The sequence below is a fragment of the Solanum verrucosum genome, unplaced genomic scaffold (genome assembly GCF_900185275.1).
Source record: "Solanum verrucosum unplaced genomic scaffold, falcon-dt-bn FXZP01000113.1, whole genome shotgun sequence".
In the NCBI taxonomy this organism is placed as follows: domain Eukaryota; kingdom Viridiplantae; phylum Streptophyta; class Magnoliopsida; order Solanales; family Solanaceae; genus Solanum; species Solanum verrucosum.
Window position 1 is genome coordinate 1,958,327 of NW_026020105.1, and position 22,563 is coordinate 1,980,889.

Genomic DNA, 22,563 nt, shown 5'->3' on the forward strand with positions numbered 1-22,563 from the left:
TCGTATATCCATCATATAATGAGTTTAAGCTTCATCCTCTTCTACATTTGAAGGAATTATCCATGCCAAATTGTTGGTTTAAGAAAACGTACTTAATATTGAATAGTTAAAAGTTTTTAAATAAATAAATAAAATTGTTAAGATCTAAATAATTAATTAGAATTTCCATTAAGTGTAAACAAAGGAGGTTTAAATTATCTTTAACTATTTTGTAATCATCTAAGTATGTGTTTGGACATGCGATTTGAGATCATGATTTCAAATACTAAATTTTTCAAAAAGTAGGATTTGAGATTTCAAATTGTGAATTCAGTTTTTTTTAAATGTAAAATTTGACTCATACGTTTATAATTTAAATAAAAAAATTGTCATTCCAAATTTAAAAAAAAAGACTCATGTTCAGCGTGAAAAGATTGTTCCTACCATGTGAAAGGATTATATTAAGGAATAGTTAGTTACTATTATTGTTGACTAGTGGATCCTTATAAAATTATGTGTATTTGAAGTTTGAAATCGCAAATATTTATTTATAAAGGGTTAAAGGACACGTGCAGATATGTGATTTAGAAATTTTTGTAGTTCAGTTAGTTGGCTACTTGAGCTTTTCACCTTGCTGGTGAGGGTTCAATTCTCACATTGTAATCTCTTTCCCTATTTCCCTTTCTCATACCCTCAATTTTGAAAAAAGTAATAGTGTAAATTATCAATGTGGTGCGTTATTATATTTCGATATCTTGTTTATGAACTATAATTTATTCATTTGGTAAAATCGTATAAGAATAAGGAGTGTGTATCGCACTACAAGAAAACTATGAATTACATGGGGATTTTCCTGAGAATTAGTATGAGAATTTGCAGGAAAATAAGTTTCCTGCGAATTTTCATACTAATCCCAAGGAAAACCCCCATGTAATTCCCACTTTTTTTGTAGTGATCTCAGTCAGTTCGGTTCGGTTTTAAGTTTATTGATTCGGTTTATCGATTTTTGATTTTTAAATATGCTAAACCGATAACTGAACCAATAAGATATTTGTTATCGGTATTCGATTACAATTTTTGGTTTTTAACGGTTCAGTTTTTGGTTTAACAATAAAAATATGTTTTCAAAACAAATATATGACTTGTCCAATAATTTGACGCAAAATAAAAAAGAGAAAAATCAAATTACTCATTGAGTGCAAAAATTCTGCTTAGTGTAGTAAAAGTATAGCACAACCCTAGAAGTTGCATAACCCTTGTCGTCGTCGTTGCAAATCCTACCCGTTGTCGTTCTTAGTTCTTTAGGTTTTGACATTGTGAATCTAAATACTTTAGTAATACTAAAACTTAAAGGGTAAATGCAGAAAGCAGATTTAAGTAGTGTTAATTGTGTAGGGTCCTTATAGTTATAGTCTAATATAGTGATTATAAGTAATATTTTTTGTTTGATATTTATGTATCTAAAAATTAAAATAGTAAACTATTATATTCTTAATCGGTTAACCCAATAACCTAGTAATTTTTTTTATAAAACCATTAAATAACCATTAATCCAATAACCCAATAACAATAAATCAATAACACTTTTTTCAGTTCGATTTATCGGTCAATTCAGTTTTTGCACACCCCTAATACGAATTGGGGAAATTTTGATAGTTTTTATTTAACTTGTGAAATTTTCATGTTTATGAGAGAAAAAATACAACTTAAGAAATTTAAATTGCATATTCAAACAAAACTTTAACTTCAAATAAATTAAATATCAAATCGCTAATTTCAAATCATGTCCAAACGGGACCTTATTCTCAGAGAAAACTTGTCATTTAATTTATTTCATTACTTCATTTAGCTGATACACTAGATACACGATGCTCTGAAAACATTCATTGGACAATGGAACAAATTCTCTGTGCTGCTCAAGTAGGTTGAAATCTTCCAATCACGTCACAATACGTCTTTTTCTATATTTAGTAAGTTTTTGAATACGAACATTTTATATGACAATTTAAAGATGACGAGATTCAAACGAGTACACACATATATAATTTAAAATCACAAAGATTCAAAAGTCTCACTTTTATTTCTTAAAAAAATTCTATCCAGTCAAAACTAAAACACTTGAATTGAAACGGAAGGAGTCGAAATTTAGTTGCACTGTGAACTTTGAAACACATTGTTGGTTTGTCATGTGCTGTAAGGGAGTAGAAGTCGATTCAGAAGAAACACCAGTTGTTGATTAGGTGATTGTCCCATTTGAACTAGGCCCCTCTTTGTCCCCATTCTAAACAAAGCATATTTCACAAGCAGACGCAACTAAAAATATGGACCACTCAACCACTGCCCATCAATTTCCACTACTTCTCCTTTTATTTCCTTTTTTCTAAATTATTTAAAACCATCGTGAAATCAATTACTAATATTTGTATTTCGATAGACGGTCTATATCATATTCCCTTAGAGTGTGGCCTTCTCCAATCCGAAGTTAACATGCATGAGATATAGTTTGTGTACCGAGCTATCTGGTATCCAAAGTTATTAGTCTCAATTTTAATAATTCGTATTCCCATCGAGTATATTCAATGAGGAATAAAATGCTCGCTACCGAAAGGTTCTCTATTTTCACAGATCAGTTAAGAGTAGATTATACCAATCATCACAACATATCTTTAGGAATAGATCCTTATTTTATTTTTTTGTTTATTTCACCTTCTCTCTTCTCCTTTAAGTTCCTTTTTTCTTCTATAAGAAACATCACCTATATGTCATGAGTTCAAGTTGTAAAATCATTCATTAATACTTGTGTCAGAATCTATTGTATGTAATGCACCCCCTTGTATGTGGCTCTTCTCCGGATTCTATGTGAATGCGAGATATTTCATGGACCGAACCACCTTTTATATATTTGGTATCCAATGTCTACTAATCTCAATAATTCGAATTTATGTCGAGTATATTCACTGAGCAGATAAGATGCTTTTTACTAAAGGTTCTCGATTTTCGAGTTGGTTAAGAGTAGATTATCTCAATCATAACACCACATCTTTATGAATAGTCCCCCCCCCCTCCCTCTAATTTCATCACCTCTCTTTGTTTGTCCTCACAATGCTCAAACACTAGTGTAGTACCTTTGACTACTTCTCATTTCATAGTGGATCTTCTTGAGGTCATTCTTGAGTTGCTTTCTATGTTTGTTATTATTTCAGAAAATCACTTTCTATATTGAATAACTATTAGTTAAGCGATCATTTGAAAAATCAACCAGCTCGTTCATGTAAAATCTTCCATTTTTGACTAACATATTTGTTGCCTAATATTCAAAGGGCTGTCTTCTTGTCTTAACCATAAAAGTTGGATCACTCAACAATTTTGCTTTGTTACTGTATTCAAACATAAGATCATCAGGGAAAGAATAAAAAAGAGTAGAAAATTCAATCTTTTATTACATATCAGTCAAATAGTGGATGACTGGATGCAACTTTGGCTATACATATGAACAAATTATAAGATGCCTTATAAATGTGTAAGATAAAAGAATTTCTCTTCATTGTGATTTATGGGGTTGGAGGGGGAGGGATAGGGGTGTTTGCCTTCTAACACAGTTGCTAACTTCAAAAAAAAATTGACTCGAAAGGATGCGAATTTTGTGTACAGGACAGGAGCCATTGGAATGAGATCAATACTAGTTTTGCACTTCAAACTTTGTAGATCAATCTTTTTAAACTAGTTAAATCCAACACTGAAAAGGCTCTGCAAATCAGGCTCAAAAGTTGGTTGTTGCTGTTGTACTACCTGCAATAGAACAGTAACAGATCGACTTAAGATAACGAGAAAATGACTTTCTGAGATAATAACTATTAGTTAGTTGAGAAATTACCGTAAGAGGTGAAGAACCAAGATAAGTGTCTGGAAATGACATTAAATCTCTTCTTTGGGGTAACATTTGTGCGACATCACCGGCTTGCTGGTGTTGGATTATGTTATATTCTGAAAGTGTTGGAATTGCTACTGTTGGTGGAAAAGTAGTGGCCATGTAAGAAGGGAAGTCTTTGGCGAAAATGTTATCCGTGTTCAAATCAAGCCTAGGATTCAGAGTAGCAAGTTTCATGGAAAGGAATTCGACTTGTTTCTGAAGCGATTGAACATAATTTATGATTTCATCTAGCATTCCAGCTTTGCCTGTCACTTTGTTGCAACCTGGAACTAAATCTTGTAAATATTTCATCTTTTTACTGATTTTCTCCCTTCTAGCCTGCATAAGGCCAAAATTGCTATTAGAAATCACAGTAACATACGACTCTCTCTAACAGTTTAAGCTTTTAACGACTATTCAACAAGTGCACTTACTCTTTCTGCTAAGCTGTGGCTATCAGTAGCTTGGCCACGACGTGCCCTGACATGAATGTAATCAGGTTTTTGAACTTCAGACGTTTTCGAATTCTCTTTCGAATCATTTCCTGGACTTTTTTCACAATCCTCTTCCTCAGAAAACTGCAAAAAACAGAATAAAACATAGATATTCAGATTAATTGAATGAATTATATACGATCGAGGCATAATTATATATATACTATTACAAACCTCTGCTTTTCTCTTCTTGGTTGAAACAACATTTTCCCTTGGAGCTATCATTGTACTTAAATCATTTTCTTTCTCTGGAGGTGGAGACACTGTTGTAATCGATGAATTCGATACTGTAGAGAAAGAGGGACGAGACATTTCTTGACAATTAACAAAATTAGACCCTGCAAATCCCTTATGTTCTCTCCCACCAAATATATCAAAGTTGTTAAAATTCCCCTGAACGCAGCCGGTAAACAAGTGAGCAAGTTCTTGTTGAGGTAGAGAAGAAAGTTGCTGCTTAGAATGGTTATAAAGACGTTCCAACACTGCTCTTTGCCTTTCAAGAACACTCATTTGTAACATGTTTGCGCGAGATGTTTGTGGTAAGAGTTGTTTGTGAAAGTGGAAAAAGATAGAGAGGAAGGATTTATAGAGATGAGAAAAGGATTGGTGGTAGTGGATATAAAGAGAAGGGGGGGAGAATGGGCAAATGTCAAATCAAGAATGTGGAGATAAGAAGAAACAGTGGTGGGGTTATGTACAGTAGTACTCTTTACAGAGGAATCAAAAGCCATTGCAACAGATATTACGGCGTTTATGCCAATAATAGGAGAGAGATAAACATGTTTAACATCTTAAAAGTAGGCGTTTCAATTATAGTAATCAACTCTGCCAAGTCCTTTTCATTAGTCCCAGTCATTTTAACTCTTTGAGGGATGTTTGGTAGCCATGATTTATGAGGATTAAATTTGAATACGACTAAAGCCCTTGACCTCGACCTCTACACTCTCCTATCTAAGGTCATGTCTTGGATAATCTGGAGTTGCCACATGTCCTATCTAATTAGCTATCCTTGATACTTTTTTTGCCTATATATCTCTACCTCTTTGAGGCATCTACGCATCTCCTCTTCACATGTCCAAACCATCCCAATATTGCTTCCCTCATCTTGTCTACCACAAGGTCTAGCTCTCACCTCGCTCCAGATATCATCATTATTAATCTTATCTTTCCTAGTTTGCCCACACATCCATCTCAACATCCTCAATTTTGATCGTTAGAACATGAAAGTTCTTGACTAGCCAACACTTCGCATCTATAACAATGTTGGTCTAACCACAACTCTATAGAATTTACCTTTTAAGTTTAGATGAAACCTTCTTATCACACAAGACTCTGGAAGCAAATCTTCAGTTCATCCACACCGCACCAATGCGATCAGGAGTGACATCATCATCGATGTCCCCACTTCTCTGGATTATTGACCCAAAATACTTGAAATTATCTCTGTTGGGAATAGCGTGTGTGTCAAGCCTCACTTCCACGTCTCTCTCATGCACTATATCACTAAATTTGTACTCCAAATAATCGGTTTTGGTCCTACTCAATCTAAACCCTTTAGACTCAAGAGTTTGTCTCCACACCTCCAACCTAGCATTAACTTTATTACGTCTCATTAATCAATACCATGTAATTCGAAAATATCATAGACCATGACACCTCATAATGAAGACACCGTGTCAATTCCTCTATCACCAAGGCAAATAGAAATGGAATAAGAGCTGATCTCTAGTATAACTCAATCTCAACTGAGAAGTGCTCTAAATCTCCTCCCAGAATCCATCATATATGTTCTTTATCGCGCTAATATAAGTCATCGATATGACTTGAACCTTTAGATTTCTCCAAAGGACTTCCCTTGAGACTTTCTCGAAAGTCTTTTCAAGATCAATAAACAATATATGTTAGTCCTTATTTCTTTTCCTATATTTCTCCATCAGTTTCCTCACCAAATGTATAACTTGTGTAGTCAATCACCCCGGCATGAATCTGTATTGAATCTCGTAAACGGTCACATCCATCTTCACCACTCCACTATCCTTTACCAAACTTTCATAGATTGGATGACAGTATAAAAGCATAATGCAAACTCAATTCTTGGATATCACACCTTTTTATCTCATTTAACTAGGAATTATTTTGTCTTAGTGACAAAGCTTTTTTATTAAGAGGGTCTGAAACATAAAAAGTAAATATACGAAAAGGTCAAAACTCTAAAGGGGTTCAACATATACTATATATACGTACGAAAATTCTTACCATGTGTAAATGGCATATTTTTTTGTCAAAGCGGGTTTGGATGAACCCCCTTAACCCTGGTTAGCTCCGCCCCTGATTTTTTTCATTTGAATAAGTTGGTCCAGGATTTATAAATCTAAAATAATTTAGTCTGCATACCAAACGTCTACTGAGAAAGTCTTGCAACGTTCTCAAAAGATCTAATTGCTTAGATCTCGTACTAAATAAGTTTAAGATTTGGCTTAATACATCAACGGATCAACATTTATCAACTGGGCACTTGAATACATGATGAAGTGTTACTATTAGACATTTGTGGTTCAAATTTTGGAGAAAAAAACTTATGGGTGTGTCCTCAAGCATCTATTAGATAGTTAAGTTAACCACATAAAAAAAATTCATCTCCTTTAATTATATACATCAACCTCAATAGAAATAAACTTAAGGTTTTACAGCTAGTATTGAGGCTCTGCGTCTAAGAACAGTTGCAAAAATTGAAAATTTAATGCAAGACATAAATAAAATCACCAAGGTTAGAAGGTATTCACCAACATAATTCAGAAATAAAACAACTTTTGTCTTCGTATAGAAAAGGAGACAAAACACTAGACATTATTGGTGGTGGAGGTCATAAGAAAATATACATAAATTGAAAGGACTCTAAAATCTCACATGATATGTCTTGTATGTGAAAGAGAAAAAAGTTTATTTATATATATATAAAGCAACAAAATTGGGATTAAATAATTAAGAGATCCTACCATAAATCTATCCAAAACAGTAGTATTGAGGTTTTAAGACAAGGTGAAACATCTAAAAGAGTTTTTATTTTTATTTTTACACACTATAAAAGTTAATTATTGATTCAAATCTAATAGTATGTAAAATTGATGGACACTTTTACTTTTGTCAGCATGAAATAAGCGCAAAGTGACAATCATGGGTCAATTAAATGATCAAAGTATATGTTGCTATTATATAATCTTCTTATCAGGTTTATCAAATGACTGTTGTTAGAGATAAAGTGAGAATTCGTGGTCCGAAGTCAGTGAAAGATTTGTGTCTTGAAAACACATAATAAAAGGACACAGGACAGATATATCATATACATATCCATACAACTATATTACAAGATCCCGCAAATTATAGAGGAATATTAATTGGCATGCGTAATGATATTTTCCGGTGGGGCATTTCTATTAGACATAGTATTTTAGGACTCGATCGAATGGAGCTTTTCTATTGGTTAGTGTCTCACTTATAGTCTTTTCATACTTGTAAAGGGTTAAATTCTTGACAATACTTTAATTTATTGATGAGAGTTCGACTCTCAACCTTGTAATTTCCGAAGTAAGTAAGGGATGTAGGTTAAAAACTAGAGAGAGACAAATAAAAGAGGCAGTAGGCAGCTAGAGACAAATTGTGCAAAATTATCATGGTATTCTCTTCTTTTGGCCACTCAAAAAACAAGACTTCAAATTATGAGGAAGACTCACTTCTCTTTTAATTCTTCAACTAAATTTCAACTTATCATTCTATCCCCACAATTTTAATCATTTAAAAGATAAGTTGTGGTCACACCTACAAACGTGCTATGAAATATACAAAAAAGTGTGCAACTAACATTTATATACATTTCCTATTTATATTCGACTCTAAGATTCAAGATCACTATAATATAATCTTCATCGGGTGCAACAATAATGTTGTTGACTTATCTCTTCAAGTGGTGTGACTTGAACAATTTCAGCCCAGCTATCGATTGAGTCCAAATCTTTATCATAAAAACATTTTCCTTCAAAATATTTTTTTATATATGTAATAAATAAGTTGGAGTTAGAGAATACATTTGTTTCTCTCAGCTCTATTTTCCTACACACCTACTTCACTTTTATCACGAACACTACAATATTTTTTTACACATTTCTTATACATAATATAATATTTTTCATATCGAAATTTGTGGAAGAAACACCTTAGTATATACGACTATACGTATAGGAATTCTTTAATAGAGTGAATTAAAGAATAGTGAGATATTAAGTGAAGACATGTGATAATGGTTACAATATTTAAGTCGTAGGGAGGTAATTAATGGTGAAGCATATTTATCATAGTAATTATATAAGTTGCACTAAAAATATTGCACACTTTTATCACCATTAACTCATGCAAATTAATATTATTATTTTAATATTAAAATATATATATATTTTATTTAAAAAAATTATATTGTCTAAATTGAGAAAAAAAATAATTTTCTCATATATATGATTGTTAATTTTCCACTGATTCAAATTTCAAGTGTGACATTATTATAACTTCTTTTTCCTTTTCAATTTCCTTTATAGAAATTTCTAGTTCCGCTATTATAAACATATATGATATAAGTAATAAAGTTGTTAATTACATTTTGAATTTTCTTTTGTATATTTAGAAAAAACATAATTTCTATTGTTTTAGAAATTTTATTGTCTACATAGATTTGGGAAAATTAAAGAAATATATATTGTCTTCTTTTTTTTCCTTCCCTAGGAGCTCCCACCCCTTTTGCTCCCTTGGTGACTCGAACTCGCAACCTTTGGGTTGGAAGTGAGGGGTGCTTACCATCCGAGCAACTCCCTCTCGTCAAATATATATTGTCTTTATAGGATTGAGGTGTTTTTTTTTCTTATAAGTTTGAAACTATTTATGAAATCTATATATAAGGTTGCAGTTAGGGGATTCATAGAGGATCTCGAGACATTGTATAAAAAAAGATAGTTAACGTGAATAATGTATTGATAATCGATCTGACATATATATTATGATCAAAGATAATTTCGATCAATAAATTTAAGCATTGCCTAAACTTGATTGGTAAGTCAGTATTCAATTGAGCCCTTTTGAGGGTTAAGAAAGCAAGACAAAAAGTCGTTTCTATCGGTGATGAGAGAAATCAAGTCAAAGGGATGATTTGTTAATTATGCCCTGAATATTTTCTTGTATATTTAGGAAATTAATTTCATAATCCCTATTGGTTTAGGAAACTCATTGACTTAATAGATTTGAAAAAAGAAAATATATTATTCTTTAGGATTGAGAAAACTTTTCTTTTATAGGTTTGAGATGATTGCTTGAGATCTAAAAATTGGATTTATAGTTCAGGATTCATAAATCATTGTACATTTCTTCTCTTTCATAGTGAAAAATTCTCTCTACTTCTAGTTGGAGCCAAACTTCGTTAAATCATTATGTTATTTTTCTTATCTATTTATTTTGTTTGTGATTGGATGCTCGTTAAACTATAATTTTTCCGCAACAAAAAAACAAGAAATGAAAAAATTTCATACTCTCTGAATTCAACAAATGATGAAAAAAAGCATATCGTGATCGGAAGGTGCTAACTACTTCCAAACATGGCGTATCTAAGGGGTGTTTTCCGGTGCACATGAACACATGTTTTCTCCCGAGAATCTAGATCACATATAACAGTATTATATATTTTTAAAATACTTAAATATAGACGTGTGAATCCAGGCTTGAAGTATCGTGTAATGTGATGACTGGATACACCTCTCTAAGTGAGGTTAGAAAGTTAAATTTTATATCTATCTTTTTTTTCTTCTAAAATTGAGTAATAAAACCCCTCGAAGTGATTCTTGATAGCACTTTTGGTGTTTCAAATCATTTTTTTCTTTAGTCTTTCAAAGTTTTCAAGTTTTTCACATTCGAAAGTCCTAAAAAAAAAATTAGTGTAAATTTTTTATATAATTAAACTATGTAAATTGAACATATAACATACCATCAATGGGTTCAACTGATCTCAGTACTTACTATACAAAATACATATATATTCATTTTTTTGTAATAATGCACCCATCATTTTGAGGTCCCAGATACACCTTTTCTCTTGGTGAAAAAGGAAAACTCTAAATGGACAAAAACAGTACTATAACAAGATAGGTGATTATTATTAAAACTAACGTACGAAAGCCTTTAGTTATCCTTAGTACTAAATAAGTTTTGGTGCTAAATTAGGTAGGCGTTTGGTGGTATAGTTTTAAAATATTTTCTAGTTTTTCTGAAATTTGTGATGTTGGAATTAAAGATGGAGTAATTATGTTTCTTTATACTTTTTGAAAAAAAATATTTAAGATTATATTCATGCTTGAATCTATTTAATTTCAACTTTAATAGTGATAATGAGTTGAAAAATAGGTTATCAATTATTTTTCAAATTTGAAATACAACCAACTTCAAATTGAATTTTTATAATTAAACACTAATTTTTAAATAGAGTAAAATATTACTCCCAAAAATAAATAAATAATTTTCATGATAAAGGCAATTTGGGGTACTATTTCCAAATGCTGTTTCTTATCCCTTTGTTTGTTAAATATGTGTTGGACATTACTAAAATAATTTTGATTAGTCAAATAATAGAGATAAGTGACACATACATATTATATGAAGAGGAAGAGAGACAAGATCACATTAGCATGATAAAGTTTGAAGATTTAAGGGACCCAATATTTGTAAAGAATATATAATACAAGTATACAACAATAATAAGATAAAACAGCTTTAGAATGATTGTGATTGAGCATGGCCATGACTGGTAGTAGTGTTGCTCAATGAATCTTCACTACCATTAACAGCTGTCGTGAGATGATTGAGATTTTTTTTTATATTTTAATTAAAAAATTTTATTTCTGATCATGTAAAATAAAAAAAAGATTTCTTAATACATATAACATTTTATTCGGCCTTTTAATATACAGGTCTATTCAATACAAGTTTAAATTACTCAAATGTGTATTAATTTGATATATCATATCCTTAAGGGTGTGTTTCGTATAAATGATTTTTCAATATTTAATTGATTAAAATTTTAAGAAAAAACACTTTTCTTTAGAAAAAAAATAAGTTTTTTTTTAAATGAGAAAATGATTTCTCTTATGAGAGTAGAGATTTTTGTTTCCATAAATGACATTTCACATTAATTATCTGCAACACACCCCAACTCTATCGTCACACTTCTATAGTTCACCCACACACATTCTATAATATTTCTCTAGATTAATATATAAAATAACTTTTAGATAATATTTTTTTTTTACTTATTAAATATTTGAAAATATTTTTCGTAAAAACATTTTTGTTCATATCAAACCTACCCTAAAGCAATAATGATTAAATTTTTTTTGATCCCATCTCTTTCATATGGGTGTGACCCCCATTGGCTAATCAAGGACCCCTCAACTAATTGTTTACCTAACGCTTTTGTTGCAACCCCACACCCCTCCATTTGCACAACAACCGAACCAATGCGAACATATTGTTTCTTCAACTAAATAATTAATCGTATAAATCTAGTTGGATTACAATAAAAATAGTCGTGAGATAAATATGTACCTTAATAAAGAGTGCTAAATTTTTTATCAGTATTGTTAATAACTTGCCACTAAAAATAAAAGAAACTTTTGTTGATGGTGAGGTTCAAATCCACAATACTAGTGTGAAAAGACATTTTCAATATCCCTTTACTTATTACCATTGAACTATCAATTAATTTTATTAGGAGTTTCACAAGCTAAGTTAATATACATATATTTATTTAATTTTCTAATATAAATACAAAATCTATGAAAAACTAGTACGTTCGTTCAAATCCATGAACCCCACCTAGGTCCGCGACTGGTATCAAGTGTCCCCTCACTTGCTATAGATCATAGGGAAAATCATTATTTTTTTTCTGTCTACTTTCTTTTTCTTAAAGATTTGAAGGAAATAATTAGTCAAGTAAAGTATAAGTTGAATAGCTGGAAGCCAAGAAATAAGTGCAATTCACTTTTCCAAAGAAATTTTGATTTGATTTCCACTTTCCAGTTAGTTTCTTTGTAGTCTTTTTATGGCATGGCCCTTCTAGTTTCATTTTCTTTCTTCTTGTTATAAATTTTATGCATGGAAATACAAGGAAAAACATATTTTTAATGAGAAGGTCATTTCCCTAAGAAAAACATTTTTCATCTAAAAGGAAAAAATAATTCCTTCATTTATAAAATGAAAACATTTTTAACAGCTTTTACGTCGTATTACTTGCTCCAACTAAGTCATAGATATAATTATTATCAGTAATTGATCTTCAAGATTCAAAAATTGCATCAAATGCTATCTAACTTTTTTTTTTCTTTTTGCCCCTTCCTAAGAGTTTTTGCTCTTTTTGCTTCATTGGTCTTCCCAAACTCACAATCCTTATTGAAAGTGAGGATTGCTTACCATGCAATTTGTTAATAATATTTATTTTTTTTAAAAAAAAATCATTTGCCAACCTAGCACCATACATGGAAAATATGTATATATCTTTATAAAGGTTTTCTATGAAAACCAACTTCCTTCATGCTAAACACACTTAAATGTATTTTGGAGAGATAAATGTGATTGGTTTAAATTTCAACCACCTCAATTCAATTGAGTACATCAATATGTAGAAAGGGAACTAAGAGGACCCTACAAATTGGTTTTACCAAATTGAGTGGATGCCAACAAAAAGTTGAGAGCAAATGAGGGACATATCATACTTGACATTTTCATGAATCAGTAATCAGAAAACTCAAATTTGAAAATAAAGTATTATTTTTTTGATATTTTTTTATCCACATTTTCGACGAAAACCTTTTTGTAAAGTATTTGAACACCTCAAAGCTCACTAGCTAGCCATAGAGGAAACTACCTAACCTAAATGAGTTATAAATGGCTTGAACTCCAAAAAAAATGCAAGAAGTTCAATCAGAGGTAGTGTCAGCCTTATAAATTTATAAAAAAATTAACAAAAATATTCATATGTATATGTAATCTATCGATATTGTATGATCGTACATATATGATGTATAACTATGTATATAAAATATATATTAGGTATAGTGGTATACTATTCATACAATATTTACATATATATATGATGTATAACTATGTATCACAAATGTATATACATATATATACACTGTTAATATAAATATACTTACATATACATATATTTTTTCAATTTCAACCAACTCAAATTTCCTTTAAATAACCCCAAATTTTAGATATGAACTTATCTCGATGTTTTGACGGTTTTTTGTATATATTCATTCAAAACGATTCACGATTACAGCACACCAAATTTTAAAATCAAACTTTAAAGAAGGTTTAATGGCCGAACATGGAGTCTTTCAAATTCGATCAACTCAAATCTCCTTTAAACAGTTTCAAATTTTAGAGATGAGCTCCTCTCAATTTTCAAGTCCTTTGATATATTTATTCAATCAAAACATTTCACATTTACATTGAGTTGTTTTGGATAAGAAATTTCGACTTATATGAATTTTTGTCTCATTTTCTCTTGTCACTATTATTTTGGGCTGCACTCAAACACTTACCAATTTGGCCCAAACCCGGTTACTCCCTTCACAAGAAATGTTCGACAAAAGGCGGAACCAAAATTACATCAATATCCCCAATCTAACTGGTCAATTAATCGATCCTCTTAAACCCTAGTTTTGACCACGCCATAGTTGCAGGGTTTAAGCTCGTTCGTACCAGACATTGAAGAACTCTGTTTAGCTTCACGTCAATGTTGTATTCAATCTTCTGTTGATTCGAGCAAGAAATTGCTTTGTTAATAATGGCAGCTTCGAAGTTGTCTTCAATGGCAGCAATGGCAGCTGCAGCTGCCATTGCTGCTACATCTTCCACTATCCCTAACCGTGCGTACGCTGATTCTCCATTTCGCTTCAACCCTTTTTCATCTTCATCTCCTTCTGTGCCCTCATCTTCTTCAGAGACTCCTCAGACGGACTCTGCCGAGTCAGATGCAAAGGATTCTTCTGAAGATTCAAGAGGTGGGTTCAACCCGGAATCGTTAGAAAGGGGTGCAAAAGCTCTTAGGGAAATCAATAGTTCTCCCTATCACAAACAGGTCAGTGTTTTATTTTATTTTTTTGGTAAAGTTTCCCTTTTTTTGTTGTCTTTTTGGTGAACAGATTAATCTAATTTTAGTTTTTGATTTTTGGTAAAGGTGTTTGATGTGATGAGAAAGCAGGAAAAAACCCGGCTTGCAGATATTGCTGCGGAGAAAGTTCATTTTGAGGCAATTCAGGCTCAAGCAGATATTGTAAGTCTTTTTGACTACGCGTAAAGCATGTCAAATGGAGATCAATTAAGATGATAGATGTAATTCTGATAGAATTCATTAGATAAAAGTAATAGAATTAAGAGAAGATAGGGAACATATGAGTAATCTTGTTTTTAATGTTGATAGAAATAAGAAGAAAATCCTTAACTTAAGTAATATTTTAAAAAGAAACCACCTTTTGTTTTGGTTTCAAATCGAATAATTTCGGCAAAGCCAAATTATTTTAGTTCTAAAAAATAGGCAACTAACTGAAACTTAGTTTTGCAAAGTCAAGTCGTATTGACTTCCGGAAACAATGTACGGGTGTGTTTGGTATGAAGGAAAATGTTTTCCATGGAAAATGATTTTTAGAAATGTTCTCTTGGAAAATAAGTGGGTCTCTTACTTATTTTCTAGTGTTTGGTAAGTAAACAAGAAAATATCATCTCAAAAGCATTTATATGTTATCTAGCAAAATGTTATGAGGCAAGTAGGGATGGGAAGTGGGGGTTCGGGGGAGGTGGGAGGTGGAAGGTGGGTTGAGCAAGGGGTGAGGGTTGCTGAGGAGACAATAAAATTGAAATGTCACTTAAGCAACTTGTTTTCCCTATCCATTGGTAAAGTCATTTTTTAGGAGCTTGTTTCCTAAAAAAATGTTCTCCAAACATTTTGATCAAGCAAACATAGGAAAATTAGAAAACATTTACTAACCATTTTTTGTCAAATACATTAACCAACCACTTATGTTGAGTAACAATATAGTCCAGATACAAGGCAAAATCTAGTCCAAACAAGTGATTAGTTTAAAGAATCTTTCAAATACAGATCTTCCAAAACCTAAACCAAAAACCAAATGAGACTTGGTGTGCATTATCGCCTATTAGGATGATGTGATTGCTTTGATTCTGGTGTACATGCTTAAAGCACAACATCGTTGTTTTATAATGCTGACACATTCAGCTGTGAATATCCTTTACTTCTTACTTAGTTATTATCAAGTTTCTCTTACACTATATCAAATGCACTTGTGTAAATGCAGGATAAACAGCGACAATGGGGAGAAGACCAGCGGAATCTTTACCAACAACAATCACAAGCCAAGGCACAAATGCTAAGATACGAAGATGAATTGGCTAGGAAAAGAATGCAGGTGTGTAGAGTGATTTGCTTGCTTAATTAGACTTGATTCAGCTAGGACATGCCATCTTGAGTATCAAAGTACTTGGGGCCCCCAAGGCCTAGCTCAAGTGGCAAAAGGTGGAGGATTTGTGGCTTAGGTCGCAGGTTCAATCCCCACACCATGCAAAGCGAAGCCCGGTATTTAAGTGGAGAAGGGTAGAGGGGCAGGTCCATTATCCACCGAGTTTAGAAGGTTGTGATTGGTCCAAAGGGCGGGTCACAGACGGATTTCTCAGTTATCAAAAAAAAAAAAAAAGTACTTGGGAGAAATTATAGTTTATTAGAATGTGTAATATATAACTCAAGTTGTATACATGTGCTTACATTTACCATGTTGTATACCTTTTTTTTTTTATTAAAGTAGACTTTGTCATTGATAAAGGGCCAGAGAAGAGAACAAGTTGGGGTAAGATAGACAGGGTTCCATCAGTTTAGCTAAACAATGCTCGTCTGAGCACTAAAGTTTTCAAAGTTGATGGGGATCAGTTAAACAGTAATCATTAAAAAAAGGGAATCCTAGCACCATCTCCAGTCCCACTAGTTGATTCCTGAAATAAACCAACTTTGAAGTGTTCAAAAGGTTATGCTTTAACACTCAGTAGCACTGCTGATGCTTCATCCTTCTCTTCACAAAAACTCGACCAATCATGCCACAACTTATTCCATTGTTTGACAGCTAAAACATTGTATGGAAAGGGGGCAGTAGAAGAGGAATTGAGTGCTCCCACTTAATATATTATACTATTCTCGTATAGAAATTATATTGGGCCTCATTACTTTTCCTGAAAGTTGTGCACATTATAAATCTGCATTTTTGTTTATTTCAGATAGCATAGAATGTGTATATTGTTCTTGAATGCTGAAATGATCTTACACGGGGACCTTGTTGACTGTTCTTTACATCATGATTTCAGACGGATCACGAAGCTCAAAGGAGACACAATGCTGAACTGGTTAAAATGCAAGAGGAGTCATCACTGCGAAAAGAACAAGCTAGACGAGCAACAGAAGATCAAATTCAAGCACAACAAAGACAAACTGAAAAGGAGAGAGCTGAAATAGAAAGAGAAACAATAAGAGTGAAGGCCATGGCTGAGGCAGAAGGTAGGGCACATGAAGCTAAACTGACTGAAGATCATAAAAGGAGGATGCTGATGGAAAGAATAAATGGTGAAAGAGAGAAGTGGCTTGCAGCCATTAATACAACTTTCAGTCATGTTGAAGGTATGCTAATGTTGTTACTATTTTTGTACAAAAAACTCACTGACATGTTGTGCATGGAAATACATTTGGCATATCCAATGCTTCTTTTGGTAGAAACTGTTATGACTTTGGTACTTATCCCAAAGGGCCCACAATAAAAAGGGAAGGAAACTCGTCAGTTCTCCATTACGTGCTTATTTAAAGATTTTATCTTTTCTCTGTTACTTTTTGTAGTTGTGTCATCATATTAGCAAAGTTGTTCCTTATGATAGACCAGGATAAGAGTACCTAAAAAGAAAAAAAAAGTATGATGGTTTTTAGGAAGGTGTTGGATGATGAACCACATAGAATAGGCTATAAAAGATGTTCTGCTATCTACAGTATTAATGCATCTTTTTAATGATACTCTTTACAAATAGAGCAAGAGCCAATGGAACTGTTTCTCAATCCAATTTGCAGAGGGCTTCCGGATTCTATTGACTGATAGGAGTAAATTGGTAATGACTGTTGGTGGAGTCACTGCATTGGCTGCTGGAGTTTATACCACCAGGTCTATATTCTACTCTTTCATTTCCTTTTCCCTTTCATAAAAGTCAACTAATGGCAGTGATACTCAAAGTGTGTACTTCACTGCATTCCTAGATCCAAGATCTATGATTGTCTTTTGGTATCAATAGATGTATGATACCCACAAGACCTATAATAGCTGTAGTACCACGGTTAATTTGTGATGGAGTGATGCGATATGTGAACTCTAAATTATATCTTCCGTTTCTTGATGTATATTTTTCCTCGAGATGTTCTTACCATATTCTCTTAAAGAAGTTTGGTACAGGGAAGGGTTACTGAAAGTTTTTGACGGTTGAATCTTGTCCATACTAGATTATTTTCTGTGAGCATGTCCATACTTTAGATTAAACCTGTCTCAATCCAATATTCAATAGTTTAGATTTATCTAAGACAAGATCTTGGCAGGATACCTTTTAGATTTTTTGATTTTGCTCATTCATGTTGGCTTTATTTCTTTTTGTCTTGCTATTATTAGGAGGATAGTGATAGATAAAGAGCTCTACATGTGGGATTTGCTAAAATTAAAGAGATTCTAGGCCTTTCTACTAAACTGATGGGTTCAGAGAAGTAAATATCAACTTACATGTGTTTGAATTTCTTTTTTATGTATTGACATTAGTTGACTAAAATAAGGAAACAAATTGACAGCTTAATTCTCCATATGGAAAAAAGAAGAAGACGTCATTCACATTTTTTGCCATGTGAATGACATGGCTGGAGTTTTTACATGATTATATATGACTATAATGCTGAGCCAAGGACGCTCCGCCTTCTCTATAGAAGCAGTCAACTGAGTTCTGAACGAATTAGCTCCTTGGTAATGGCTTAATCTATAGATAGAAAGCCCTATGATGGGAAACTACCACGTTAGGTACTCAATTAACCATGTGACATTTTTGTATTTCCCTTATTTATCACCTTATTTTGTTACTATAATTCCAGGGACATTTATCTGTTGAACATGGCCATTTGTATCCCACTTGATAAACAGTGTCAACTTGATATCGCATTGATCAATAATCTTTGACTTCATTCTGCCCTGGAGGTTGGGTTCTTTGGGCTAATTTGGACTGGAGTTCTGATTATTGCTCATTCACGTTCTGTTTACTCCAACATATAAGCAAATGAATGGATTTTGACTTGAAGACAATATATTAATGTAGAGATCTGGGGGAAGAACAGAACCAAACTTCAAGAATGTTAATCTAATAACAGGTTATAATTATTTAAATGGTCAGGGATAAAAACATTCTTGAAGTCGTGCTTATCGTCGGGGTTTTAGGGTCAGTTGTTAATTTTGGGGTGGTATAGCAGAAGGTAAAGGTATCCTGTAGGAGGTGGATTTTAGTTAAATCTTGTGAAGGTCTTGGGTGCTTGTGAGGAAGAGAGTTTGATTTTAACTTGCTGAACTTTTGCCTGAAGAAGCAATGGTTTGTTTTGGTGAGGAGAATGTTAGCCTCCAGAACAAGACAACGTGAATCATTTGAGATGTAACTAGGTTCGTTGTGATGGTTTGAGTAATGAAGACGACGGTGGAGGAATTTTTTGGAGTTCCCACGCATGGTTTTTGGATTTAATGGAGCAGGAGGAAGAAGAGGTGGCATGTGCATGGTCACAACAGATTTGAAGAAGAAAACAAGGGTAGTGGTGGAGGAGGTGAAGATGGCCAGAGAAAGACAACAACATACCCAGTGTAATCCCATAAGTGAGGTCTAGAGAGGGTGGTGTGAACACAGACCTTACCCCTCCTTGTGAAGGCATAGAGGTGTTTCCTGTAGATCTCACTCAAGTAAAACATTTTAAAGCAGGTAAGAAAGGGAATATAGTAGTGAAGAAATCATGGTGAAAATAATTGGCTAAAAGAAACAGTTCAAACCTTTTACTTTCTCTGGTGAGGTTTATAAGTAATTTAGGCTCTTACGTTGTGAAGAAGCGCCAAACACGCGGTTTTACATGTCCGCAAAATGCTTAATAGGCATAATTTAGCAACATGAGGTATTCAATAGGTACCCTGCAGAGATGAGGTGCCAAAATGAAAAATGGTTACGAGGTTGAGGGTCTGCCGGTGTATTTGGCCTTGTTTCTAACTTTAGTAAGTCTTTCATTTCTTAGTTTACTTGTAATATGGTCATAAATTTAATCATTGAATGCACCTTACAGCTAAGTTAGTCTTGTTTATGCATAACAATTGGGTGCAAGGAAAGACTTGTTCAAGTAATTAGACGATCATCGATTTGCTAGTCTTGAGAGGATTTGGCTGTGGGTCTTTTTTGCTGATGAAGTCGTACTTAATGTCCTATTTAATTATATCTGCTGGCCCATTGGTATTTAGTTTTTAGAGTAGTAATTATACGTATTTGTTCTTATTTTTTCTGTTAATACAGGGAAGGTGCAAGAGTTACCTGGGGATATATTAACAGAATTCTTGGTCAGCCATCATTAATTCGTGAATCATCCATGTCAAGATTTCCTTGGTCAGGGATGATTTCTCAAGTAGCAAACAAAGGACTCAAATTTGGTACAGCAGCTGGTTCGTCAGCAACTGGACAAAGTAAATCTGCTTTTGGGAACATTATTCTTCATCCTTCTCTTCAGAGGAGAATAGAACACCTTGCTAGGGCCACAGCAAACACCAAGTCTCACCAGGCACCATTTCGCAATATGCTCTTTTATGGTCCTCCTGGCACTGGGAAAACAATGGTTGCAAGGGAAATAGCAAGAAAATCGGTACACTTCTCTCATATTTTTACTTGTTCCTCAACTATATTGTTACTCCACTAGTTAATAAATAAGTAAGTGTGGATGTTTTCATGCTATTAATATCGAATTTTCGGGCAACCATCATTAATTGCTCCTATTTTTTAATGTAAATACCCTTTCATCTATTGAGCAGGATGAATAATTGCTTATGGCAATGAATGGACTAACTTTTCACTTTTCTGAACTATAGCCAGAAATTAACTGCTTGCCCCCTTCCCCTCTCCCCTACCAAATTATTTAGAAGGGAAGAACCCACCCTCCGACTCTTGCATTTTTTGAAGTTAGGAAACAAAAGGAACGAAATAACCTTTGCAGTTTTTTCTTTTGATTCCAAAAATTAGTCCGTAGCTAAATATTTTGTCTGAATATTACAGGGTTTGGACTATGCCATGATGACTGGAGGAGATGTTGCACCCCTGGGTGCACAGGCTGTCACCAAAATTCATGAGATATTTGATTGGGCCAAAAAATCAAAGAAAGGCTTACTACTTTTCATTGATGAGGCTGATGCATTTTTGTGCGAGTAAGTAAAATTTTAGTGCAGCTGCTTCCTTTTAGAATGCTACTTATTAGCTGGTTCATGATAATGATATGTTGCCCTTTTTGAGTTACTTCTCTAAATATAGAACCAACTACTAGAAATATAATTTTAAAGGACAGTGCTCTTTGATGGCAGGCGGAATAGTACATACATGAGTGAAGCTCAGCGAAGCGCTTTGAATGCTTTACTCTTTCGAACAGGGGACCAGTCACGAGACGTAGTTCTTGTCCTCGCTACCAATAGGCCAGGAGATCTTGACAGTGCTGTCACTGACCGTATAGATGAAGTTATTGAATTCCCTCTCCCTCAAGAGGATGAACGTTTCCAATTGCTGAAGCTCTATTTGAACAAGTACCTTGCCGGTGAAGGTGACAGTGACAGCAATTCTAAGTGGGGACACCTCTTCAAGAAGAGCCCGCAAAGGATAACTATAAAAGATTTGTCTGATGATGTGATTAGAGAGGCTGCTAAGAAGACAGAAGGATTCTCTGGGCGTGAGATTGCAAAACTTGTGGCAAGTGTTCAAGCAACTGTATATGGGAGCCCAGACTGCGTTCTTGATTCTCAACTGTTCAAGGAAATTGTAGATTACAAGGTTGCGGAGCATCACCAACGAATAAAACTAGCTGCTGAAGGGGTTGAGCCAGCCTACCCGGGGAATTAACTAGCACCATAAAGATAGCAAGTAATTTTCATTGACGTGAACTGTTGAAATTTTGTTTTATCTCATCTCTTAGGTATTAATGCATGCAAAATTCATTTTTTTTAAAAGTTAAGATTATGTAGTTTAGGGTCTACCTTTCCTGTCCCAGTGATTGGAAGCTGGACAGGCGTGTTTCGCCATTCAATGGCACAAACATTGAGGGGTAGGTACCGTACCTCCTTGGACTGTAATTGTATCGAGTATATTATGCACCACAGGCTCCATCAAAATAAGTTAATTGCTACTACATTACCAACTTGTTATATGTTTGGCTAATAGTAATGAGGATGTGAAGTGTGAATCCTTTGTGAGGGTCTTATCGGAAACAACTACTTCACAAAGATAAGGGTAAGATTTGTCTATATCTCATCCTTGTCGGATTGTATTATATATCATTGTTGTTGATGTGAATGTCCTTGCCATGTTTATGTGGTGAGTTTTTCAATCAATAAAAGTTGATCACCTATAGTTCTGTATCCCTTTTTTTAGAAGAGGGACGCGTAACTACAATACATACATTGTAATTTTGCAACACTGTAGCTCGAAAACAATATGTTAAGATTCAACATTCAGGGTGTTTTTGGTTTGGAGGATAACTTTTTTGGATAGTGTTTTCTTATTTTTCTACTGTGGTCAGAAAACATTTCTCTAGGAAAACAAATTTCTCAAGGAAAATGTTCCTACAAGTTATTTTGTATGTTTATTCCCTACTTTCTCTCATTCGATGAGAGGGAGTTACTCGGATGGTAAGCACCCCTCACTTTCAACCCGAATGTTGCGAGTTCGAGTCACCAAGGGAGCAAAAGGGGTGGGAGCTCCTAGGGAGTGTAAAAAAAAAAACCCACTTTCTCT

General features: G+C 33.5%; 2 protein-coding genes across 2 annotated transcripts; one reads left to right on the forward strand and one right to left on the reverse strand.

Moving 5' to 3' along the window:
- Positions 1-3,390: 3,390 nt before the first annotated feature.
- LOC125825243 (transcription factor BEE 2) lies at positions 3,391-4,908 on the reverse strand. The gene is made up of 4 exons (XM_049504591.1): positions 4,558-4,908; positions 4,324-4,467; positions 3,854-4,228; positions 3,391-3,768 (listed from the first exon to the last, which is right to left on the reverse strand). The coding sequence occupies exons 1-4, from the start codon at positions 4,900-4,902 to the stop codon at positions 3,700-3,702; spliced, it is 933 nt and encodes a 310-aa protein (XP_049360548.1). The 5' UTR covers positions 4,903-4,908; the 3' UTR covers positions 3,391-3,699.
- A 9,178-nt stretch (positions 4,909-14,086) lies between these two features.
- LOC125825232 (uncharacterized) lies at positions 14,087-21,741 on the forward strand. The gene is made up of 8 exons (XM_049504572.1): positions 14,087-14,560; positions 14,660-14,755; positions 15,795-15,905; positions 16,849-17,158; positions 17,597-17,687; positions 20,092-20,434; positions 20,842-20,990; positions 21,144-21,741. Exons 1-8 carry the CDS (start codon positions 14,267-14,269, stop codon positions 21,670-21,672), a joined length of 1,923 nt encoding a protein of 640 aa, XP_049360529.1. The 5' UTR covers positions 14,087-14,266; the 3' UTR covers positions 21,673-21,741.
- Positions 21,742-22,563: the final 822 nt, after the last annotated feature.